The sequence below is a fragment of the Panthera uncia genome (assembly GCF_023721935.1).
Source record: "Panthera uncia isolate 11264 chromosome B3 unlocalized genomic scaffold, Puncia_PCG_1.0 HiC_scaffold_2, whole genome shotgun sequence".
In the NCBI taxonomy this organism is placed as follows: Eukaryota; Metazoa; Chordata; class Mammalia; order Carnivora; family Felidae; genus Panthera; species Panthera uncia.
In genome coordinates this window covers 3457825-3483721 of record NW_026057583.1, presented here as the reverse complement: position 1 = coordinate 3483721, position 25897 = coordinate 3457825, and the positions used below count along the sequence as shown (strand labels likewise).

General features: G+C 45.8%; 1 protein-coding gene across 1 annotated transcript in view; it reads right to left on the bottom strand.

The window, feature by feature from the left end:
• ADAMTSL3 (ADAMTS like 3) overlaps positions 1-25897 on the bottom strand; it is a 349469-nt gene that overhangs the window by 180759 nt on the left and 142813 nt on the right. The window contains 2 exon segments of the mRNA XM_049614336.1: positions 11655-11781; positions 25156-25392. Coding sequence (XP_049470293.1) covers positions 11655-11781; positions 25156-25392 — 364 coding nt within the window.

Genomic DNA, 25897 nt, shown 5'->3' with positions numbered 1-25897 from the left:
GACAACCTCACTCCCACTCCCCATTTTTTTTGTTTTGTTTTGTTTTGTTTTGTTTTGTGATTTTCTTAATTTGGTGGGTTGGTTTTTCCGCTGGACAAAACTTTCTGTCAGGTATTTTACATGTTACTTTTCTGGACCTTGCACACTTATGTCTCTTTCTGTTCTTTTTTTTTTTTTTTTAATGTTTATTTATTTATTTTGAGGGGTGGGGCAGAGAGAGGGGGAGACAGAGAATCCCAAGCAGGCTCTATGCTGTCAGTGCGGAGTCCGACGTGGGGCTCTAACCCATGAATGTGAGATCATGACCTGAGCCAAAATCAAGAGCCAGACACTTACCCAACTGAGCCACCCAGGTGCCCCTCTAGAGCTATTTCTTTAGGCTAAAACTGACACACACACCCTGCCCCCAGTCTCCATTCCCAAGGAACGAAGGAGTGTTTTTAAAAAGGAAGAAAGGCATCCCAATAAATGCTAATGCAAATTATAACAACAACCTTATGGAAAAATTGGAAAGAATACCTATATTCCTTTCAAATGAGACAGTGGCCATGAAAGCATTCTGTAAACTGAGAAACGATGGTGCTTGTGAATGCTCTCACGTACCGATCGCTGCTTGGTGTCTTTTACACTAGAAGGGGGTAGTCGTGTGATGCTGTGCAGAGCAGGGGATGATAACTTTCCGAAGTCAGGGAGTCAGGTTTGATTCAAGTTCATCTGCTGCTCTGTGTGTGCAGTAGAGGGTTGTAGGAGGCAGATGACCAGAAAGTCAGCGTGTGGAGACACCGGTGTCCTGCAGCTGGACGACCATCCAGGCTGCCTTTTGTAGCTCAAGGTGGGACAAATGAGACATGCCAGGAGCAAAGACAGGGGAAAGTCAAACTCAGAAATCAACAACCACTTTTTAAAAGTAGAGAAGAAGGGCGCCTGGGTGGCTCAATCGGTTGGGCATCCGACTTCGGCTCAGGTCATGATCTCGCGGTCCATGAGTTCGAGCCCCGCGTCGGGCTCTGTGCTGACAGCTCGGAGCCTGGCGCCTGCTTCGGATTCTGTGTCTCCCTCTCTCCCTGCCCCTCCCCAGCTCATGCTCTGTCTCTTTCTCAAAAATAAATCAACTTAAATAAATACATTAATAAATAAATGTAGAGAAGGGACATGCTGGAGACTTGATTTGGCAAGAACAACCAGCTGCAAGCTGATAAACGGCCTCTCGTACCCACACCTGCCCTGCTATGACATCCCTGGTCCTGCCGTGAGCTAACTCCATGCTCCATCACGGGAGTCTAGTAGCCCTGCACCTGCACCCGAGCGTCCTCGGCCGTCAGCCCCTGTGTCTATGCACAACCATCTGCTCCCAGACGCTCAACTGACTGAGCCACCCAGGCGCCCCGGCATACTGATTACTTTGATTTAAAGGTACTTGCGAAGTAGCAGGTGCAGGAGGGACGCTCTGCCCCTCCTCTGTCCTCTTGAAGGCACAAGATAAATCTCCTGTGAGAAAGGTCTCCTCCCTGGACCAGGGGGTTAGAAGCAGCTTTCTCTCCAGAGACAGGGAACTGAGGACTGAGGAGGCTTCGTGGGTAAACCTTGTAACTACTTCACCATTTACTACCACAGCCCAATCCCCTTGTCTTGTCAATGCTCCACAAATCTATCATTCCTTTGTTTAAAAGGTAGAAAAGCTTCCCGCTTTGGCCACTTCTTTGAGTCTCCTGTCTCTGTGGGGCTCCCATATGGACGCACGTAATTAAATTTCTTTTTCTCCTGTTACTCTGTCTTCTTATTACTAGGGGCTGTGAACCAAGAACCTGGAAGGGTAGAGGGAAAATGATCTTTCCTGCACTGCAGGGACGTCAGAGGCTGAAAAGCAGAGGCATTAACCAGAGGCACAGATGAGAGTCACTACCTGGAGACTCTGGCAGCATGGAACTGTCCAGATTTATCCCCCAAAATTCTAGGGTAGGGCCTGAGGGCTAGAACACGGACCAAGTTCCCCAGAGGGTCCTGATGTGCATGCAGCAGTACGAGCCACGGGGCGGGCTCTGATGGGGGAGGGGGGCGGGCTCTGATGGGGGGACGGCGGGCAGGTTGGCTGAGGCAGCCTTTGCTCCACTTCTGCTTCCATTTTTGTGCTACCTGTGTTCCGACCCCATCCCTCTAGACCTCAGGGCACATTTCTTGCTCATCTGGGAAGACCTCTCAGGAGGCTGGGGAGCACATGAACTCTGAAGTCAGACCCGCTGGGGCACTGACTTGTTGGGGTGAGACTTTGAACAAGGCATTTCATTTCACTGAGCCCCTGGGTCACTGTCCATGTTTGTCAAAGGGGAGGCTGTAAATAGTACCTACTCTGTAGGGTTATGGTGAGGAATAAACCGTATCATACATAAAAGTACTCAGCACAGCACCCACAAATAAGTGTACAGCCTATGGAGGCCCCTATTATTATTACCGTCCCGATAATTATTATTATTCTTAATGATCCCAGAGCACTCCATGGTTAGTGGATGTCAGTTCTCCTGGGTGACGCCAGGTGTGACAGGGCTTGGCCACCAATAGGCTGCTTCCGCTTCTCATTCACGTGGGCAGCTGGTCTAACTGGGTTATGCAATCCTGTTCCAGGCCAGTCAATACACCCTTATAGAGAACACATCGGGTGCCAGGTACCGGGCCAGGTGTGAAAGGCCCTCGATGAGCTCACGTGCCAGTGAGGGGCTCAGCGCGTACACAAAATCCCTCCCACACAGGTCGTGATGGTAGCATGTAAAAGGTTCCCAAGCAGTGGTTCACGGGAGATTCGAGGAGACTTCAAACCAACTCACTTCCCTTGCGTATAGAAAACTTCCTGGGCCCTTTAAGAATAAACGTAAGCCACCTCTGTTGAACCTTTTCATTAAAGCTTTGGAACATGTCTTTATATAAGATCCCGGGTCTATTTCTACGATCTCCATTCCATCCCAAGATCTGCTTTTTCTTAAAACAAGAAATAAATTACAGAAATACTTAATAGACTCCCAGAGCTAGAAGAGGTCTTGGAAATCATCTGTGCTAAGGCTCTCAGTGTACAGATGAAAAAGCCAAGGGCCCTGTGGTTCTGCCTAAGATCACAGAGAGTGAGCAACCAAGCTGAGGTTATTACCCAGTCTCTGGCTTCCAGGCCAGTTCTGTTGCACAATTATTTAGTCCCACTGAAACCATAACGGAAAGCCGAATCGTCTCTAGCAAAGTGCCTGTGTTTGTTAGCTCAACATGTATTGAGCTCCTAGGGCATGCTTCATAAAGGCCAAACAGGAAGTAAAAAGAAAAGAGAAGAGCTTGGTAGACTGGTAGACTGGTCAGAGAGAGCTCCTCGAGGAGCTGACCCTTGAGCTCAAGGTGCAGAAAGAGGCAACCATGTTAAGAGCCAGGGGAAGGGTATGCTGGGCCCAGGGACTGGCCAGTGCAAAAGCCCGTGACAGGAAGGGCACTCGGCACTCTAGAATCTTCCAGACAGTAAGACTGGAGCCTCGTGCATGAGGGGCCAAAGGGCACACGTGACATGACACAGAGGCATCCGTGCAAGACTCTGAAGGTCATGGAAAGGTATGCATTTTAGCCTAAGTGGGAAGGCAATCCATGGGGAGGTTTTAGGCCAGGGGATTCACGGTCAGTCTGAGCACTCCGTGAAAGGCAGAATCCACAGCACTTCTCAACGGAGGCTGCAGATCATTTTGCCCTTGCCTCTCCTCACGCAGAGGACACAGAACACACACAAACACATGCGTGACAGAGCCAGGAGCAGCGGGAGGTTCGGGCCCCAGGTGTTCAGTCTCAGGATCCATTTACCACTCCATGCCGTCTCTCGTTGAATTAAATGGGGGGGGGGGCGCCTGGGGGGCTCAGTCGGTTAAGCGTCTGACTCTTGATTTCAGCTCAGGTCACGGTCTCGTGGTTCGTGAGATCGAGCCCCACGGACCGTGCAAGAGCTTGCTTGGGATTCTCGTTCTCTTTCTCTGCCCCTCCCCGCCTCTCTCAAAATAAATAAATGGGGGGCAATATCCCAGGACAACGGTCGGGGGCTAGATTGAAACATTCCTTCAACCACACACAGCTCTGGTACAGGAACACTATCGGTCAGCATCTTGCCCTGGAAAGACGAATGGGGAGGCAGAAAGAGACGATGTGAGCAGACGGTCTGTTTACCACGTCACAGCTGATGCGGTCTTCCCTGTTACAGACTGAGTTGCATTTATAGGTTATTTTAGGAAGTGACAGTCAAAGGGAAAATGTCCTCGTAATAAGAAGCCAGGTCCAGGATTCCATTTCCATCAGCAGATAGGATGTGCTTAACAGGATCAAGCACAGGATGTTTGGCAAGAGGGTGCGGTTATTGCCCTGACATCAAAAGTTCAGCGAAATGCTGGTGTTCCAGATCGGCCTCGGACATCCCTGTGTCAAGAGGCTTAGATGCACCAGGTAAAAACGTACAAAGAGCCCAGACGGGACAAGCTAAGCTTATTTATTCCCCTTTAGGCCACGTGTGCCTTTATGTGGACAAGACCCAAATCATGGACAAATCTGGAAACACAACAGAGTCCCCCGAGTCCAAACCAAGACTCCAAATAGACGTGCTTGCTTCTCTGTATACGGAGTTTCCTCTCTTTCGACACCGAGTGGCCTCTGCCTCCCTGTTCCAACCTCCAAAGCTCTCTGTGCCATCGTTAGTTGAGCGTCTCCCCTTGCCCCGTGGAACAGGAAATGTATGTGTTGGACCTGGACTGATTTCGGATTTTTCTCATAGCGAAAGTCTTGGCTCTGGGTGCTTAGACCTTGAATCTGCCTCGCTGCCTGGTGGAAATGACAGTGTGCGAGCAACCTTGAGCACTCTGTCCAGAGTGAGGCTGTGCCAATGGCGTCTCACGGCCACGTTCCCCCCACCGCTCGGTGGGGCTCCCAAGGAAGACAGGAATGATTGCTTGGCAAGGGGAGGACGGAGGAACTTCGTGGACGCCGCAGGCCCGGAGATGCACACTTGGGGAGAGACATGGCTTCACTCCCCGCATTTCTTTCACACAAAGCATGATTATAGGGAAGTGCTTCCATATGGCCCACGGAAAATCCCGGCCAAGAACGGCTTCAGCTGGCCAGTTTCAGAGCAGTAACAGACTTGAAGGGGCTGTAATGAAAGTCAAGGACGAGAAGCAGCATGTTTTCACGCAGGCAGGAATCTGCTCACTTTCCCCGCAGCCCAGGCACAAACATACAGAGCTGGGTGACATCCCAGCTGCCCCTGCCTTTGTCACCTCACCCGCCGTGCTGGACAATCTGTCCCTACATGCCGGTTGCCCTTTCTTTGTAGAAACTAATCAAAACGGTTAGATTTTTAGGGGCTTTTGACCCGGAATGTCCTGAACTGGCACAGGGGTCTGAGACCCCCCCCCCAAAACAAACCAGAATGGCAAATTTGGGGGTTGGGGTTACAAGTGCATTTTCCTGGAGAAAAAAATACACAATTTCCAATGCAGTCTCATAGGGATCCCTAATCCACAAACCGAAATCAATGTGAGAGAGAGAGAGACAGAATCTGTTCTACCTTACCAAGAGTGAGAAACTGTACCCCATCCCATCCCTTCGCATTTCAGAGCCTCCTCGGCTCATGTCTCCAAAAGACTGGTTTCTTGACCCAATTTCACTCAGCGTCTACCCTGGTTCAACTAGAATTACCGTGATTTCTAATCACTCTTGGACCCTGACAAGATGGCGTCTCTTTCTGCTGAGACTTCCAGGCTCTTTAAAGCCAGTGCTTAACTCTAGGTGCTCCCCCGACACCCGAGCTACTATTTCCCCATTTCCATTCCAAAAGCAGTCCTGGATTAACTCCTCCCAGTCCAGCCTGGCTCCTCATGGTCTCCCCCTGATCTGAATCTTTCCTCTCCAGTGCTACTGTCTCCTACAATTCAGTCTTCCTTGACACTTCTGACAAGGTCCCCCTCCATCCCCATCAGCAGCTTTCTTAAAAACAACACCCATGGGGCACCTGGGTGGCTCAGTCGGTTGAGCGTCCGACTTTGGCTCAGGTCATGATCTCACAGTTCATGGGTTCGAGCCCCGCATCGGGCTCTGTGCTGACCGCTTGCTCAGAGCCTGGTGCCCGCTTCAGATTCTGTGTCTCCTTCTCTCTCTGCCCCTCCCCCACTCACGCTTTGTCTCACTCTGTTTCTCAAAAATAAATAAATGTAAAAAAAAAATTTAATTAAAAAAAAAAACAAAAAAACATCCAGACCAACTGACTGCTGATTTGGACATCTGTTTATAAATATTCACATTTACATTTAATGTACGTGAGAGGTGTGACATCTTTTGGTACCCAAATGAGTCATATTTCTAATAAAAACACTGCCAGCATTCACTGGGCACTCTGTAGGTGCCAGACACTATTTGGAATGCTCAGCACGATTGATTTACTTAATCCTGACAGCACCTCTACAAAGGCAGTATTATTGCTGTTTCCAGTTTAAAATGAGAAAACCAAAATACACAGTAGTAAGCAACCAACCCAGGATTTAAACCCAGGCTGTCTGGCCCCAGAACCCAACTTCTTAGCCACTTCCCCACAGTGTCTTTCATAGTTAGTTATGAGAGATGGTCCTTAACATCTCTGGTCCTTAGTCTCTTCATCGGTGAGGTGGGTTTGACGATATCAAAACTATCACGTAAGGGGGGTAGTGAAACTAAGTGGTACGCCATGCTTGAGGACAATTCCGGGCATTCGAAAGCACTGTATCGATATCAGTAATAACAGAATGGGTGGAAAGCTGTATCTGTGGTTTCCCAGCTCTGTAGAAGCCAGCGTGTGTGCAGGCCACAGTTCTGGGTGATGAGGCAGCCCTCCCCGGGGAGGACTTCCCTTCCTGAACAAAGGGTACTGCATTCAAGGAATGGTTTTTGCACTACCTTCTTTATTGTCTGGGTGTGGATGGGTGTGAATGTCGAACAGTGACTTTGCAATGACAGAGACGAAAGCCACCCTCTGAGGATGATGATGGAGATGATGACGATGAAGGAGACAGAGACGAGTCTGGTTCCTTAAAGACACAGTAGAACGGCTTCTCCAACCTTGGCTGTCTACTGCAGACCATCCTGTATTTGTAAGTTGGGTTTTCCATGATATGTAGGAGAAAGCCTTCTTCACTGGTGCACCACTGCTCAAGGCCAGCTCCTTCATGACGTCCACCGGTGGGAACCTCTACGAACTCATGGTTCCCCATCTCAGGGAGCCCTCACAGAGATCACTCTAGCTTTTTACTGTCTTTGATAAGTTCCTTCCCCTCCTTTCTTTGATGGGAACACTCTCAAGTCTCTGAGAGCCCTCGCTCTTCCAGAGCTGACTCTCACCTCTTAATGAACAGTACCAAAAAAAAAAAAAAATCCAATATTCTAGAATACTGCTAATTCCTGTCCATGTTCCCTGCCTGTATAGTTATCCAGCTCCTGACATGGCACGGGTGTGCACTCTCCTTTTGTCCCGGGTAAATCTTCTGTCTATATAATCTCCGGTCACTTCTGTTCACTCCTCAACCCACTGCAGTCAGGCTTTGGCTTCTGTTGAAATTCATTGAGACCACTCTTGCTAAGGTCACGGGTGGTCTTTGAATTGCCAAAGAGCACATGTTGGACTCCTATTCCAGTTGGTATCACAGCAGCAGTTAACATGGTTGACCGTCACCTCCTTTTTGGAGATACTCAGTCCTTTGGCGTCCGTGATACTGCTTTTGCGAAGTCCTGCATTTACCTATTCTTTCTATCTTCTCTCATTCAGGTTCCTTTAAAGTTCTTTCCTGGCTAAACGCCTTGACCTCAGGTGCTCCCCAGGATGCAATTCTTAGCCTCGGGATATAGTCTATACACTCTCTTTGGGTGGACTTACCTAATTTATTTACCACCAATAAGGGGATTTTGCTACCAGACAACAAAGGACTGGCGTATTTCATTTTTTAGTTTTTTTTTTAACGTTTATTCATTTTTGAGACACAGAAGACGAGTGCAGGGCAGGGGTGGGAGAGGCAGGCAGAGAGAGAGGGAGACACAGAATCCAAAGCAGGCTCCAGGCTCTGAGCTGTCAGCACAGAGCCCAATGTGGGGCTTGAACCCGTGAACTACGAGATCATGACCTGAGCCAAAGTTGGACACCCAACCGACTGAGCCACCCAGATGCCCCTGGACTGGTGCATTTCAGATCAATCCTTTAACCCCAAACAAAATACAATCAACATCTCTTTGAAGGTACCAGAAAGATTCTGACATATTTAATACTCATGGGGCCAAATCTCCCAAGAGAAGGAAAATCCGAGGAGGTGAGCTTTACTGTCGGTATGTAACTCCTCTGCGTGAATCCCTCACCCAAGTGAACAGCGAGCATATCCACCCTTCCACTCAGGCTGGGAGCTGGAATCAGCCTCGCTTCTTCTTTTCTCTTGTGGTCTTCATTCCAAGGATTATCGGACTCTGCAAATTCTATGTCCTAAAGATCTCTCTTGTCTGCCTCCCATCACACTTCCTTGGACTAAGGCCTCATTATCTCAAACACCCTCTATTTACAAAAAGTAGTTTTGAAGCATTTACAAAAAGCTTCCCAGATGGGACTCCTTGCCTCCAGGCTCCCCTCACAGGTAGTCCAGCCTCGACATGCTGCTAAGATTATTTTATTAAAACACAAATCTAACCACATCACTCCCCTGCCTAACTTCCACCTAAGTGATGTGTGCAGCACGACAAGGAAGGCCCTTATGATTGCCTCCTGAATGCCATCTGTCTCCTCCTTCATCCCGTCCAGTGCGGAACAGGATTCAGGCCTGAGCAACATGTTAACAGTTTCTCAAGAACGCCTAGGCTTTTTGTGAGCATCATGGCACCAACTTTGGGTTTCCTCCACCTGGAAAACCTTCCCCACCCTACACCCTCCCATGGTGTTCTCCCACCTGGAGAGAACAAGTAAACTCCCTATATCATAAGTTACATCAAAATAAATTCAAATGAACGGAAGGTTTTACGTGAGGAAAACAGAACCATAGGGGTGCTGGCAGAAAATACACAGGAATAGATTTTTTCCTTTTAAGGCAGCGGTTTACAAATTACAATCTGGGGGTCAAATTCAGCCTGCTGCCTATTTTTGTAAATAAGGTCTGTTTGCTCTTTTTTTTTTTTTTTAATTTCTGTATGCCTTGGGGGCACCTGGGTGGCTCAGCTGGTTAAGTGTCCAACTCTTGATTTTGGCTCAGGTCATGATCTCATGGTTCGTGAGTTCGAGCCCCACATCAGGCTCCGTGCTGCCAGTAGAGAGCCCGCTTGGGATTCTCTCTCTCTCAAAATAAATAAATAAACTTAAAGTAAAAATAAAAATAAATAAAATTTCTGCATGCCTTGTATTTTTCCCCTCCATTACTACATTGTTTTGAGTTTAACTAATTTTTTATAAGCCATTTTGATTTCATTTTCATTTTTTTCTATATATTTGGATATATGCTTATATATTTCTTTTAGATGTTTAGACATTGCTTAAATACCAGACAGATGACACTTAATCTCCTGAATGTATAACAAGTCTAGTTTTTTGGGTCAGAAATAAATATATCTATTATCTATATTATCCATTATACAAATATAGATTTACTTAAAAATGGAAAAAGAAAAGCTTCAAAACCAAAGTGTGCTGCTTTATTATGAATGTCTAATGTGCATTCAAAGTATTGAAAAGCAAGCCTTTTTACCAAAGGATAATGTCACTAGGACATAAGGACTGTAATTATAAAAGAAGATTTTGAGGGGCACCTGAGTGGTTCAGTCGCTTGAGCATCTGACTCTTGATTTCAGTTCAGGACGTGATCTCAGGGGTCATGAGATCCAGCCCCGTGTTGGGCTCTGCGCTGACAGCACGGAGCCTGCTTGGGATTTTCTCTCTCCCTCTCTCTCTGCCCCTCCACCACTTGTGTGTGCATGCTCTCTCTCTCTCAAAAATTTAAAAAAAGAAGGTTTTGCAACATAAAGGTGCTCATGGAAACTAGAAGCTAGGAAACGCTGGGGAGGACACAAAACAGTGAGCAGGTGCTCTGGGAGGTGGAGGGCGTGGCCCCAGGCCTGGGCTGGATGGCTGTCCCACCACGTGGGTGCCAAAGCAGGAAGAACACACCCAGCAGGATCTGAGAGGAGGACATCACTGCAGCCTCCGAAACAGTCACAGCTGAGGGGGGGTGGGAGGGTTACCCCTCCAGACTTCAACAAGGTCCCCTCCAGAGGGTCTGCTTTCTGACCTGTAATAAGATGCAGGAAACCTAGGATAACGGCACCCACGATGGGGGCTGTCCAGGGCGACCAGCAATTCTTGCACGTGGTATTCTGGGAAGGGTCCTTGCTAGTACGTTCAGGGCTGAGGTCCCTAGATGCACACCGGCCGAGCAGTCCGGCTTTAGCGTTTCTCTGGCATCAGAAGAGTGGCCTCCACCCTCAAAGCTTTCACTTGCTTCGGCACCAGCTTGTCTGGCGGAACCTCTTCTCTGCCGGGATGCACGCTAAGGAGGCAGGGATGTAACAGACTGGCCCGTGGGTCACCAGCCGCACCTCCTTCAAGGCGCCGGCTTCCCCGCCTCCCGCAGTCAGTAACAGGTGGCAGGCCACTCGGCCTCGGGCCCTTTCCCATCACTGTCGCTTGCTGCCACGGTCGTCTTTGGGCCTTGGGGTACTCCTCGCCACGCCCAGTTTCCACGGCTGACTTCTACAGCAAGTCTAGCTTGAACTGATACCCCTGCACATAAAGCTTTATTGGAACACAGCCATGCTCTGTGCTTAGGCATTGTCTGGGCGTGGGGGTTGAGACAGAACATATACGCCCTGCCGAGCCCTAAAACCCTACCTGGCCCTTTACCCAAAATGCTTACTGACCCCCAAGTCGTGGGATTACAAAAGGCAGACATCACTGAGATTAAAAAAAAAAAAAAAAAAAAAAAAAAAGATGAAAATTTCTGAGGACGTAAAACTTAGAAACTATCGATCCTAAAAACACAAACAATATTGAAAGCCAAACGACAAACCGAAGCCAATATTTAAAATAGGTGTCACGGAAGCGCGTGATGGGCACGGAGGAGGGCACCTGCTGGGATGAGCACTGGGTGTTGTACGGAAACCAATGTGACAATAAATTACATCTAATATAGAAATAAAATAAAATAGGTATCACCAAAAAACTGAAAGTTAACAGGCAAGCGGTTCATACTCGTGACGTAACAAACGCTGGCGGAAAAGACCAACATCCAACCGGAAAAACGCACAGGTGACTTTTGTGGTTCACCGAAAGAGGAGAGGGTCTGGAAAGATGGGGTAAGAAATACAAGGCGGTGTTCTCTACCTTGTTAGCAAGCACGGGAGGCAAATAAAAAAATTACTACTTCATGCTTTACCTTAAAACAATGGCAAATCTTTAAAAAAAACCAAAAACCTGTCTCGGTAAAGATTCAAAGAAACGGGGGTCTCAGAGAAGTTCACGGAACCGAGAATGTGACAGACACCTTCCGGGAGAAATGGGACTTGCGGAGCGCGGGTCGGAAGCGCTCTCCGCCGAAGCAGCTCAGCGATGGGCAAAGGTGTCCGGCAAGGGGCGGTGCAGCGGCGCGGGGGGTCAGACCTACTTTTCTCCGGAGAAACGTGCGCCTTGGACTGTCCCCGCACGAGCCTGCAGGTGGAGCCATTGCCGGCGCACACGCCGCAGCTGTCCTCGCGGGCGCCGCTCCCCAGGTGCCGGTCGCAGCCCACCGCCTGCGGACAGAAGCGGGCGACGGGAGCGTGAGAACGCGGGGCTGCAGCTCTAGACACTTCCAGAAGCATCCACCCGGTGGGAGCCTTCCTGGATTCAGGAGGGGGCTCTCTTCCACGAGGACAGAGTTTGCAAACTGTGCAAGCCATAAAGCCTTGCAGGATACCGCTTGGGGGGGTGGGGGGGGGGGCTCTTACGCGCCCCCCATCTAATGGAAAGGGGGGAACCGACGCGGCCCCTCCCTGCACATTGTTACTCATTTTTTTAATGTATATTTTTAATTTGAGTCATAGACTTGTACGTATATAAACTGAACGGAACGCTAGAGATACTGTTTCCGCTGGGTACCCGGCTCCCCACCCCTCCCCTCTCTCCTCTGACCCTATTCTGGTCCTTTTCTCTCCTTTTCTCCCCAAAACGACTGCCATCCTGAAGTCCGCTATATCCTTCTGGGCCACCATTTTGCTTTAAACACTTTTTTCTTTGTTCTTATCTCCGTTTCCACACTATCTCAACATCAATACATACCCATCGCTCTATTGTATATCTTTACATCTCCTTCTGTTTATCGTTACTTATACCCACACCTTGGGTCCTTCCTCTGCCGTTATACCTACGTGCGTATCTTTATAAACCATTTTTATTTATTTGTTTTAATGTTTCTTTATTTTTGAGGGAGAGAGACAGAGTGTGAGCATGGGAGAGGCAGAGAGAGCAGGGGAGACAGAACCTGAAGCGGGCTCCAGGCTCTGAGCTGTCAGCACAGAGCCCGACACTGGGCTTGAACTCAACACACCTTGAGATCATGACCTGAGCCGAAGTCAGAGGCTTAACTGACCGAGCCACCCAGGCGCCCCTATAAACCATTTTTAAATGCAAGAAAGGAATGAATGGGAGATGTTTCACCGCATATGCCTATACTGCTACCTTTTAGTCCTTACTCATAATTGTGACTTATTATTTTTGTGAGCAATTTGTGTGTGCGTGCATGTGTGGGGCTTTACCCGATTGTGAGCTTCTGTATATGAGGCGAAGGGCTATGCCACGTTTCTTTTTATTTTACAAATACATCTTCTACATAGTATGTGCCGGCTGATATTACCTAGTGAGAGATTTTATCTCTACCCTCCTTACACTCACTCAACTTTATTTGTATTTCTATACCTGGTGTTTACCAGGGGCTCTGGAGGCAGACAGCTCCCTGCCCAGCCCCACCAATGCTTTCAAGATGCGGGATGACCAACAATTCAAACTCTCAAGAGACCCATTTCCCTCAAGAGTAATATAGAGATAAGAGGGACGTCTGGGTGGCTCAGTCATTTGAACGTCTGACTTTTGATTTCAGCTCAGGTCATGATCCCCAGGGTCATGGGATCGAGCCCTACATCAGGCTCTGTGCTGAGTGTGGAGCCTGCTTAGGAATTGCTCTCTCTCCCTCTCTCTCTCTGCCCCTCCCTCTCTTTCTCTCAAGAATAAAAAAATAAAAATAAAAAATAAATGAGTAGTCAGGGCGCCTGGGTGGCTCAGTCGGTTAAGCGGCCGACTTCGGCTCAGGTCACGATCTCGCGGTCTGTGAGTTCGAGCCCCGCGTCGGGCTCTGTGCTGACCGCTCAGGGCCTGGAGCCTGTTTCAGATTCTGTGTCTCCCTCTCTCTCTGACCCTCCCCCGTTCGTGCTCTGTCTCTCTCTGTCTCAAAAATAAATAAACATTAAAAAAAATTAAAAAAAAATAAATGAGTAGTAATATACAAATAATAATACATACTTCACATAGGGTCTGGTAAGGATACAATGAGAAAATGTATGTACAAACTCTCAGTACAGGGATTAGAACATTTCAAAAGGCTCAATAAAAAAGGGTCCCTTCTATCATTTCTCTGGTTTTCATTTCGTTTTGACTCCTGGGCATGTCGCCCCCCACACCCCCTGCCGCCAGCATGGGGAGCTGCTGAATCAGACACTTATCCAAGGTGTTGAAGACAAAATAAACCTGGAGCGAGTTGAAACCACACCTATGGATGATTCCTTCCAAAGTTTCGGTGCTGAAGGGAAGGAGAAAGATCAAATAAAAGTTTCAGGGAGAGGTAGGAAAAGTTCCAAGGAAGTTTAAGGAAAAGCCCATGATTAAAGATATTTTTAAATTCACAAAGGGCTGTCATGAGGCAAGGGTTTACATCTGTTCTTTGTGTTTCCAAACGGTGAGAGCTACAGGTTTAAGCCTAAGTTTAGTTCGATATCGGAAAGTTTGAGAAGCCAGGGTTCTCCAAGAACAGGTATTCAACCGGGAGCTAGGCAGGATGGGAAAACCGGTGCGGGGATTAAATTATCTGAGGAGTAGCTAACTCCAAAGACTTTTGAGATCCTCTCATCCTGATTAGATGGTTTTCTCAAGCTAATAATGAAAGAATGATGGTAATATTTGATTTTTATCGAATGCCTGCCACATGTCCGGCATCGTGCCAAGCACCATACGCGTATTATTTCATTAAATCTTGACAGCAACCTGATGACTCGGGTGATGTCTTCTACCTCTATTTTCCAAATAAGGCATCTGAATGTTACTGAGGTCAACTGGCCTTTCGGTATCACACAGCTGGTAAATAGCATCATCAGGAAGAGCCTGAAAACCAGGTCGACTGATCCCAGAATCTTCACACCACGCCACACCTTCCCCATCTTTACACCGGCAGACGGACCACAAAGAACGAGTCACACTGGCAATTATATGAATATTTACGAGTACATGTGGAACGAATTAAGGGTGATTGATTTTGGAAACGCACTTGCGTGGTTGGGATTCAATCAATGAGTAACTTGTGTTCGTGCAACGTTCTCCAAGGGGAATAATTCTACCATGAAGTTACAGAAACACTGTTTCCGAGCCAAGCTCTGTCCTCACAATTCATGTCCCTGAGCACCCTGCATTTCATGAGAATGACCACCACTCTCTATCTGGTCATCCAGAAAGGGTGTGGGTTTAGGAGCTAGGATGGGCTTATTTTGAAGAGTGTTTAGCGCCTTGTAAGATCTTAGGCAAGCAAGTACCTCCCTGAGCACTTACATTTGTTTTAAAATTTTCTTTCAAGTGACAGTTCATCCAAAACTTACAGCCAAAAAAAAAGCATGTGAAAACATCACAGAAAAAAAAATACCTGAAAAGAAAGTCTGGTTGCCTTATGATTCATGGGGTATAAGTCAGAACTGCCCCTGAAAGTAAGGGACTACTGGGGCACCTGGGTGGCTCAGTCCGTTAAGCGTCCGACTTCGGTTCAGGTCATGATCTCGTGGTTTGTGAGTTCAAGCCCCGCGTAGGCCTCTGTGCTGACAGCTCAGAGCCTGGAGCCTGCTTTGGATTCTGGATCTCGCTCTCTCTCTGCCCCTCCTCTGCTCACACTGTCTCTCTCAAAAATTTTAAAAACAAAATTATTTTAAGAAAAAAAAGAAAAAAGTAAGGGACTACTAAATTTGGGCTCTCAGATCTCATCCGAACCAATAATAAGCAACTTTTGAAAAACTGCCTGGGGTGTTTTCAACCTCGGTGACATCTCCTGAGGTCAAGACCTCTAATCATAATGATTTAAAAACCACTAACTGAGAAAACATATCAATAAATTAACATCTATTAAATAACCAACTTTTGTAGAGCCAGGCACCACGGGGAATAATTTAACAAGACAAGATTCATATCCTACAGTGCAGTTAATGAGACAAATTACACAAGATATCTGATTTAAACAAATATTTAAAGTATATGAGCAGCGCTTCCGGGGAGAAATTCTCCTCCATAAATCATCACTTCAGCTAAGGATTATTTCACAGTTTCTGCATACGACTTCCTAACCAACTAAAAGAAGATAGTATTGGAATTAAGCGGCATTCCTCCATATGAAACCACATCTGAATCTTTTTAGGTAAGTCTAATTTACTCTTTCAAGGGCCAATTTTTTTTTTAATTTTTTTTAACGTTTATTTATTTTTGAGACAGAGAGAGACAGAGCATGAACGGGGGAGGGGCAGAGAGAGAGGGAGACACAGAATCGGAAGCAGGCTCCAGGCTCCGAGCCGTCAGCCCAGAGCCCGACGCGGGGCTCGAACTCACGGACCGTGAGATCGTGACCTGAGCCGAAGTCGGATGCTTAACCGACTGAGCCACCCAGGCGCCCCTTTCAAGGGCCAATTTTTTGAGTCAACTTCTGTTTGAGATCCCCAACAAGTGGATTCTACCTTAGAAAAACTTCTAGATTCCTGCCTAGAAAACCAGAGTGTATGGAGCTACGGTAGTCATTAGAGATATTCTAAAATATGGGACTTCTCCTTCAGCCCATGGAAGACAGTACTTCCCACCCCCTTAGAAGGTGAGTGTGGTCTTGACTGTCTTGGGCCAATCAAATAGGAGTCTAAGTGCTGGTGTCACTTCTGTGAGAAGCTTTAAGGGTCAGTGAATGAGTCACATGCTCCCCTTCTTACTACTATAGTTATTATGTAACACCTGTGTTCTAATAGAGCCCCCCCTCAGTCTGATCACTGGGACGTTCCAAGAGCAGAGACCCCCGTGGACCCTGTGTCAGACAGGGAGCATTAACAAGAAGTCATCTTCCATTGTTGTAAGACACTCAGCTTTGGCGGCTGTTAGTTACTGCAGGAAAGCCTAGCCAGTGTTGTAAAGAGGAAGGTCTTTACAATTTAACCGTTAATGGACACAGGAAGGTCATTAACAGCAAGGTGTTATTTCAAATTGGACATTTCACACTAAAATCCAGATTTCTAGGGGGGTGTGGGTGGTTCAGTTGGTTAAGCGTCTGACTTCGGCTCAGGTCACGATCTCACGGTCCGTGAGTTCGAGGCCCACGTAGGGCTCTGTGCTGACAGCTCAGAGCCTGGAGCCTGCTTCGGATTCTGCGTCTCCCTCTCTCTCTGTCCCTGTCTTGTTCTCTCTCAAAAATAAATAAAAACATTCAAAAAAAATTTTTTTTTAATCCAGATTTCTGGCTCCTGTTGACAAACAGACTCTGGTGTGTTTATACGTAGCTGCCCCCTTCACAAGGAGCAATTCTCCAGGTCTCAACAGCCCTCGTGCTCAGCATGACTCCACCCAATTACTTTCTGTCTGGGACAGGTGTGGAGATACTTGAGTCTGTCTACACGGGACTGCTGTCTGCACATAAGCCCCTGTTGTGCCGGCCATCCTTTACCAGACCACATCTTATTTCCAGTTATAAACTTCAGCTATACTTCGGGCAATACAAAAAGTACGAATACCACCAGTATAGTGCGACGGTTAAGGAAACAGATTCTGGAATTCGGTGCATGGGTCCAAGTCTAGCTATTCCCATTTCTAGCTATGCAACTAGAGGGGAACTAGCTATGCAACTACGGGGGAAGTTCCTTAGCCCCCTTACACCCAGTTTCCTCGCGAACCAAGTGGGGCTAATGACTACCCGCCTCACACGTGTGACGAGCTGACACAGCCAAGTGCTTTAGACGATGCCTATCAAGAAACCCAGTGAATGTTCGTGGCTATTAGTTTCACTGTTAAGTACAAGTGCTTTCTTCATCCACCCAGCTGTCAGGGAATTCAATAAACATGAACGGTAAGTCAGACTGGTCGGAACCAGGTCCCGTTTCCCATAAAATTCAGGCCTGCAAAACAGAAGGTAATTTCGCTCAGGGAGCGTAGTTGTCTCCCGCTGTCTGTGGGGCTCAGATTCCCAACAGGTTGTTCCCAGGAGCACAGCGATGTGCTCATTTAAATGAGCCCGCCGTAAACACTCTCGCACAGGTTATTTGTAGTCCGTGCCAAGGAAACATCAGGGCTCAGTCTGCTTATCCTCAGGCAAGCGGCACGAATCACACACACAGTTTCTTCTCTCTGGTCCTAGCTATCACGGAAGGCCACGGCCACATCGTCCAAGAAAGGGAATGCAGGTCGACTTTATCCTGTTGAGGGAAAGATCTGAATTCTCCTGAGAGTGTCTCAGTCACTTCTGAAGAGACCGCATACAATCCTTTTCTTCCAAATAGCCTTGCCGAAAGAGCACTCAGCTTTCGGCAACCAGGGTATCCTGAGGAAGCAGCTTCCCCATCAGCATCACAAAAACGTGATGGGAAGCACACTTTGAAGATGAACTAATTCGGTGTCGAAAATCACATTTCTCCTGCAAGCCCCTACAAGCCTTGGAAATCACTGGAGCAAACTATGCATCTGAGACAATGAATATGAAGAGGGGGCCTTGGTCAGTGAGGCCGAGGGGGTAGGCAGGGAGAGGCAGCCCGTGCTGACTGCAGGCCTCCTGCCTGACTGTTTCTGGGCTGGGCTCCTGGAATGTGTTTGTGAAGGAACGAGTTTAAAATAGGACCTACATCGAGAATAATACCTCCTCTTTCATACTGAAAAGACCAAGGCTCAGCTATAGTAAGCGGCCACAGTAAATGAGCACATTCTGCCACCAGCGTCGACTCCAACCGTGTCACTGAGACCCCCCCTTCCCCCAAGCTGAGATCACCAGTATGTATCTGTCTGGTCCAAATGAAGCAATCATCTCTCTGTCCTTATCTCTCTTGATATCTCTGAGGTATTGGACGCTGCTCACTTTTCTTCTTAACCACTCAACCACCCAAAACTTACAAAGAAATTCTGCCCCATCAAGTGTACCCCTTCCAAGCCTTCCTCCTAAAATGAAGGGGCCAGGACTCCATCACTGGAAACCTGCTTCTCTTATTCAGACTCCAAGGACATACATGAGCTTTAACCCTGTGACCCACAGACTCCCAGATCTATGTTTCTCGTTTGGAATTCTCTCCTAAGCTCTAAATTCATATATCACCCGATATTTTCTGTCTGGAGGAATGGCCTCATCATCTACTTCGTCATCCTGTCAGAAATCCAGACATCTTGCTAAGCTTCCCTCTCATTCCCCACATCCAGTAACACACCCAGTCCGAAAAGATTCCTTCATTAGTCTTTACAATTCGCCGTATCTTCTCCATTCAGCCTCCCTCTGGATTACCCTAAGCTCTGGTCATCCCACACTTGACCTCCTGTTGTTTGGCCAGACCGTGCCCTCTCCAAACAATCTGCCATATGGCCACTTGAGTGACCTTTCTAAAGACAATCCCAACTGAGCTACTCCTTGTAAGATTCTTCGTTGACTCCTATTGTAACTTTCAGAAGGTTAATGACTGGTTTCCACCGATGGCCATAACCTCAACTTTTAGCATTGTTGCACAGGTATTTTCCACCTCAACTCTACAGAATGAGTCACTGGTCCTTAAATATACCTACTATTATATCTCTCCAGTGCTATTCACTCTGCTTGTGATTCCCTTTCTCACCTCGGTTTACATAACTACTGCTCAACTTTTCAAGACCTCAATGTCAAAACATTACCTTGCCCAGAGTATTCTTCAGCTCAAGCTAAATTACTTTTAATAACAATTCTTTTTAATTATGAAAGCAACACATACTCATTGTCAAAAACTTGGAGAATGAAAAAGCATAATTCTTGGGGCGCCTGGGTGGCTCAGTCGGTTAAGCGGCCGACTTCAGCTCGGGTCATGATCTCGCGGTCCGTGGGTTCGAGCCCCGCATCGGGCTCTGTGCTGGCAGCTCAGAGCCTGGAGCCTGTTTCAGATTCTGTGTCTCCCTCTCTCTCTGACCCTCCCCCGTTCATGCTCTGTCTCTCCCTGTCTCAAAAATAAATAAACGTTAAAAAAAAAATTAAAAAAAAAAAAAGAATAATTAGCAGATCTGGGAAGAACAATACTAGTTCATGTGGAGCAGAGGAGGGGGCATCTGAACTGAAGGAATCTGTGGAATCTCCAAGAATGGACTTCAAACTGAGCTAGAAATGCAGGATTGAAAATTGAGAGAGAAATAAAGGAGAGAGACCAAGATATATGAATGACCTCTGAATTTGCACGTGGATAAGACTCGTTCATTCAGCAGGGTAGGCAGAGGCCAGACAGCGTAGGCACTGTGGGGCATGGCAGAAAGCACGATACGTGTGATTCCCGTCCTCAAAGGACTTACATTCTGGTGTGGAAGAATGTCATGATCAAAATGACCACACAAATAAATGTGTACTTATGGAACAGTATCAGTGCAATTAAAAGGTATCAAAATAGGGGCGCCTGGGTGGCTCGGTCGGTTAAGCGTCCGACTTCGGCTCAGGTCACGATCTCGTGGTCCGTGAGTTCGAGCCCCGCGTCGGGCTCTGGGCTGACGGCTCGGAGCCTGGAGCCTGCTTCTGATTCTGTGTCTCCCTCTCTCTCTGCCCCTCCCCTGTTCATGCTCTGTCTCTCTCTGTCTCAAAAATAAACATTAAAAAAAAAATAGAAAAAAAAGGTATCAGAATAGAAAAGGAGGACTAATTTAGGTAGAGTAATCCCTGTTGACCTCTTAAGGAAGTGATATTAAGCTGATACCATGAAGATAATAAGAGCAGCCAGGAGCAAAGGTAGAAGGAGGTAGGGACAGCATGTGTAGGAACTTTCTGCCCCTTTGGCAGAATTGGAAAAGCAGCACAAAAGGGAGAAGAGTGGAGTTTCTGAGCTAGAGGAGAGGTCAGTAGAAGCGTCCCAGATAAAAAAGCAAGAAGAAAAAAGACTGAAAAAATAAAAACCAGAGCATCCAAGGACTGTGGGACAACTACAAAAGGGTGGCATGAGCATAGTGGGAATACCAGAAGGAGCAGAGAGAAAGGAATAGAAGACGTATTTCAAGCAATAATGACTGAGAATTTCCCCCAAAGTAATGTCAGACACAAAATCATGGTTCCGGGAGGCTCAAAGCACACCCAGAAAGACAACTGCCAAAAGAAGACTACACATAGGCATAGCGTATTCAAATTGCAAAAAAAATCAAAGATAAAGAAAAAGTCTCGAAAGAAGCCAGAGGGAATAAAACACCTTACCTACAGAGGAGCAAAGATAAGAACTACATCTGACTTACCCTTAGAAAACATGCGAGCACGAAGACAGTGCAGGGACAGACTTCAAGTGCTGAGAGAATAAAAACACCCACCTGGAATTCTGTACCCTAGGAAATTATCCTTTAAAAGTGAAAGAGAAATAAAGACTTCCTCGGGCAAACAAAAACTGAGGGAATTTTTTTTGCTGGCAGACCTAGTTCTTCAGAGTATGAAAATGATATAGGTCAGAATATTGGATCTATATAAAGAAAGGAAGTGCATCAGAGAATGCATAAAGGCAAGTAAAATAAAAACATTAGTTTTTCTCATTCTTAATAGGTCTAAAAGATGACGGTTTATCAAAATGGTAACAGCAACAATGCGCTCAATTGTGTATGCTTATATGTGTGTGTGTGTGTGTGTGTGTGTGTGTGTGTGTGTGTGTGTGTGTATGTTTATGTTTATGCATTAGTGAAATGAATGACAGCAGTGATAAAAGGGATGCAGGGAGGAATCAGAATTTTTTGGTTATAGTGAAGAAGTCAAGTGTTATTTGAAAGTAAATTTGGATTAGTTGTAAATATATACTACAATCTATAGGGTAACTACTAAAAAAAGAATTATAACTGATGTATCAAATAAGGAAAGAAAATTCAATCATAAAATGCTCATTTAAAACTGCAAAACGCATGGGGTTCCTGGGTGTTTCAGTCAGATGAGCGTCTGACTCTTGATTTCGGCTCAGGTCATGATCTCACAGTCGTGAGACTGAGCCCCATGTCGGATTCTCTCTCTGTCTCCCTCTGCCTGTCTCCCCCACTCACACACACACTCTCTCTAAAATAAAATTTAAAACAAAAACTGTAAAATGAAGAAAAACAGTGGAGGAAAAATAGAAATACAGAACAGGAGTAACAAATAGAAAACAGGAACAGACATGGTATATATTAATCCAACCATATTAATAATCACTTTAAACATCACGGATCTAAATGTACCAATTAAAAGCAAAGACTGTCAGAGTGGATCGAAAAAACAAGATCCAATTATCCAATGTCTACAAGAACCCTCTTCTGAAGACATAAATAAATTAAAAGTAAAAGGATGGCAAGTGATAGGGCATTCTAACATTAAACAAAATAAAACAGGAAAAAGAATATTAATTTCAGACAGAGCAGACTTCAGAGCAAGGGAAGTTATCAGCTTTAAGAGGGGCATTCATGTAATGATAAAGGGATCAATACTCCAATAAGACATTAACAATCCTTAATGTGTACGTGCCTAACAAGAGAATGTCAAAAAAAAAAAAAAATGAGGCAAAACTGATAGAACAGCAAGGAAAAATAGATGAATCCACTACTAGAGTAAGGAGAATTCAACACCCCTCTATTTGAAATGCACAGATCCAGCAGGGAGAAATCAGTAAAAACACAGTTGAACTCAACAGCATCATCAAAAGAACTGGATATAATTGATATCTCTTGACTATTTCTTTTTTTTTCTTTTTTTAAAATTTTTTTAACGTTTATTTATTTTTGAGACAGAGGGAGACAGAGCATGAACGGGGGAGGGTCAGAGAGAGGGAGACACAGAATCTGAAACAGGCTCCAGGCTCCGAGCTGTCAGCACAGAGCCCGACACGGGGCTTGAACTCATGGATCGTGAGATCATGACCTGAGCCGAAGTCGGACGCTCAACCGACTAAGCCACCCAGGTGCCCCATCTCTTGACTATTTCTAAGAACTACAAGATACACATTCTTCTTAAGTTCACATGGAACATTCATCAAGACAGACCACATTCTGGAACATAAAACACACCTTAACAAATCTTAAAAAAAAAAAAAGAAATGCAATCATACACCATCTACTCTCAGACCACATTGGAATTAAACTAGAAATCAATTATCAGAAATACAGCTGGAAAATTCCAAAATACTTGGATATTAAACAACTTACTTCTAAACAACATGAGTCAAAGGAGACATCAAGAGAAATTTTAAGATATTTTGAGGAAAATGAAATTAATATTTATCAAAATATGTGGGATACAGTAAAAGCAGTGCTTACAGGGAAATTTATAGCATTTCATGCATATATAAGAAAAAAAGAAAAATCTATAATCAGTCATCTAAGCTTCCACCTTAGGCAATTAGATGAAGAACAAATTAAATCCAAAATAATCATAAGAAGAGAAATAACAAAGACTAGGGGCAGAAATCAGTGAAATTGAAAACAGGAAATCAATAAAGAAAATCAATGAAGCCAAAAGTTGGTTTTTAAAAAGATCAATAAATTCATAAATCTCTAACAAGGCTAACTAAGAAAAAAGAGAAGATACAAATTACTCTTGGAAGAAATGTAAGAGGGGACATCACTACAGATCTCATGGATAGTGAAAAGATAATAAAGAGGGGTGCTTGGGTGGCTCAGTCAGTTAAGCATCCCAGTCTTGATTTCAGCTCAGGTCATGATCTCACAGTTTGTGAGTTCGAGTCCCGCATCGGGCTTTGCACTGACAGTACAGAGCCTGCTTGGGATTCTGTCTCCCCCTTTCTCTGCCCCTCCCCCACTTGCTCTCTCTGTTTCTCTCTCAGAATAAAAAACTAAACTTGAAAAAAATTAAAAGATAATAAAGAAATATTATAAACAATTCTTTGCCTACAAGTTTGTTAACATAGATAACACGGACCAATTCCTTGAAAGACACAATCAGCCAAAACTCACACAAGGAGAAAAAGACAATCTGAATGAGTCTCTATCTATCAAAGATATTTAATCGATAATTAATAGCCTTCTAAAGCAAAAAGCACCAGACACAGATGGGTTTATTGGTGAATTCCACCAAGAATTTAAGAAAGAAATTATACCAAATCTCTACAATCTCTTCCAGAAAATAGAAGAAGAGAGAGTATTTTTTAACTCATCCTATGTGGATAGCGTTACCATGAATGCCAAAACCAGACAAAGATGTTAGAAGAAAACCGCAGGCCAACATCTCTCGTGAAAATAAATGTACTCCCTAACAAAAAGGCAAGCCAGGATCATGGATTTCAACATCAATGCAATGATAAGTCATTGAGGGATTTCAGTCGGTGAGTGGCAAGTTCTTAAAATGAAACTCTGTCTTACCTTTCAAAGCAATCACTTGGGCTGCTGTGTGGATAATGGACCTGAGGGGGACTGTGGTAGAAGCTGGGAGATCAGGAGAGAAGGCCGGTGATGGCTGAGGTCAGAGGTGACAGAGGCTTAGACTAAGAAAGAAGTCATGCAGGCAGTGATGGCGGATTCAAAACAAGACATTGAAGGCAGAATGACAACGGATGAGATGCGTGTGTTGGAAGAGGAGAATCAAGAATGACTCCAAATTTTGCAGAGGCCAGTTTCTAGATAAGCGGATGGAGGAAAGAGAAGCTACTTTGAATAGCAAGATCATGGGTGGTCTCTGTGATGTCTGAGAGGGCTGGTAGTGTCTACACTTGGTGGGTGGTTAGGCTGCTCATTTGCTGTTATTAATACTGTTTTTGTTACAAACATAATAGGGTAGATGGAATACTACACGTGCATTATTTGAAAATATTTTTCCAGAGATTAAGGGAACAGTCTGGAAGCTGAGGAGGGGATAGGTGTCAGTTCCATGCATCACAGCTTTGCAAACTCTACTCTGAAAAACCTGCTGGAATGCATTCATGCTAAATTTGCAGGAGATAAATCACGCTCCCAAAGACCCAAGACAATAAATTAACTTAAAAAAATTTTTTTTAATGTTTATTTATTTTTGACAGAGAGAGAGAGAGAGAGACAGAGTATGAGCAGGGGAGGGGCAGAGAGAGAGGGAGACACAAAATGGGAAGCAGGCTCTAGGCTCTGAGCTGTCAGCACAGAGCCTGACGTGGGGCTTGAACTCACAGACCGTGAGATCATGACCTGAGCTGAAGTCGGACGCTCAACCGACGGAGCCATCCAGGTGCCCTGACAATAAATTAACTTTGAGAAAACAATGAGTTAAAAGGCTCTAAGAACCTACCGAGGTTACCCTTCCAAGGTGAAGGTTCTCAACATGGGATCCCTGGACCAGCATCATCAGCATCTCCCTGTGAACTTATTAGAAATGCAAATTATCAGGCTCCAGCCCAGACCTACTGGCTCAGAAACTCTGGGCAGGGGCCCAGCACCCTGTGTTTTAACAAGTTCTTCAGGGTGATTCTGAGGCATTTTCTAGTTGGAGAAACCACTGACCTAGCGGAGTTGTAAGATGTCATATATTGCAATCTTTTGATTCTACGTGGACAAGGTCTACACTCTTTTCAATAAGTACCACATAATTTAAAGGCAAGTAATCCTCTCTAAAATATTTTTTGCGTGAAAATTATCAAAGACACTATTCCACCTGCATGAACAAAAGTAAAGAAAACGAGTCTCCGTCTTGAGAGTGGGCGTGGCCCCTCCTGGCAGCAGGTGTGGCTTACCTGGCAAATACCGCTGATACACATGTCCAGAGAGTCCGTGTTGCAGCGAGTTCCATCCAGTACCTTGGGTGCCAGCTCCACTACCAAGTTCTGTCCCCGTGCGTGACACTTGAGCGCGCAGGGGGCAGCAGGATCGTTGTATCGTGGAAGCCATTCATAATAACGCCCCTGATACCGGACGTCATTGTAGGCGGAGCACTGCTGGGCTCTGAAGTCTTCTGCATCAGGAGGGCAGTCCTGGAAGCAGAGAAGAAAGGCCACGTGCACATCAGTCAGGGAGATAAGCCAACAGGGGGCTGAACAAGTTTCCAAGAAGTCTCACGAGCCCAGATCCCACCATGTGCCTCTCACCTTGGAGTCCCGTCATTTCTTCCATTGTCCTTTCAAATTCAAGACCGAATCTATAGCCGTGGAGTTCTACTAGGAGCTCCGTGATAATGAAGACAATATTTATTCTGATCACTCTTCCACCCAGGTATTTTTTCCCCCAAGTAATTAAAGCCCATCATATTTAAATGCCAAATTTTGCTCTGTTTTAACCACCTCGGGTATAAGTTTTTAAACGCGTTACACGGTCATCTTCTTCTTGAAACAAGGGACGCGTAACGCTTTTAATTCTTCCAGGTGACTCAAGGTCTTTATAGGGAACATTAATTATCATCCGTGCCCTCAAGAACCATTTCAGCATGAAGGATTACTTGGCCCTTACTTTAACTGGCCCCCAAAGCCTTGTGTTTTGTGA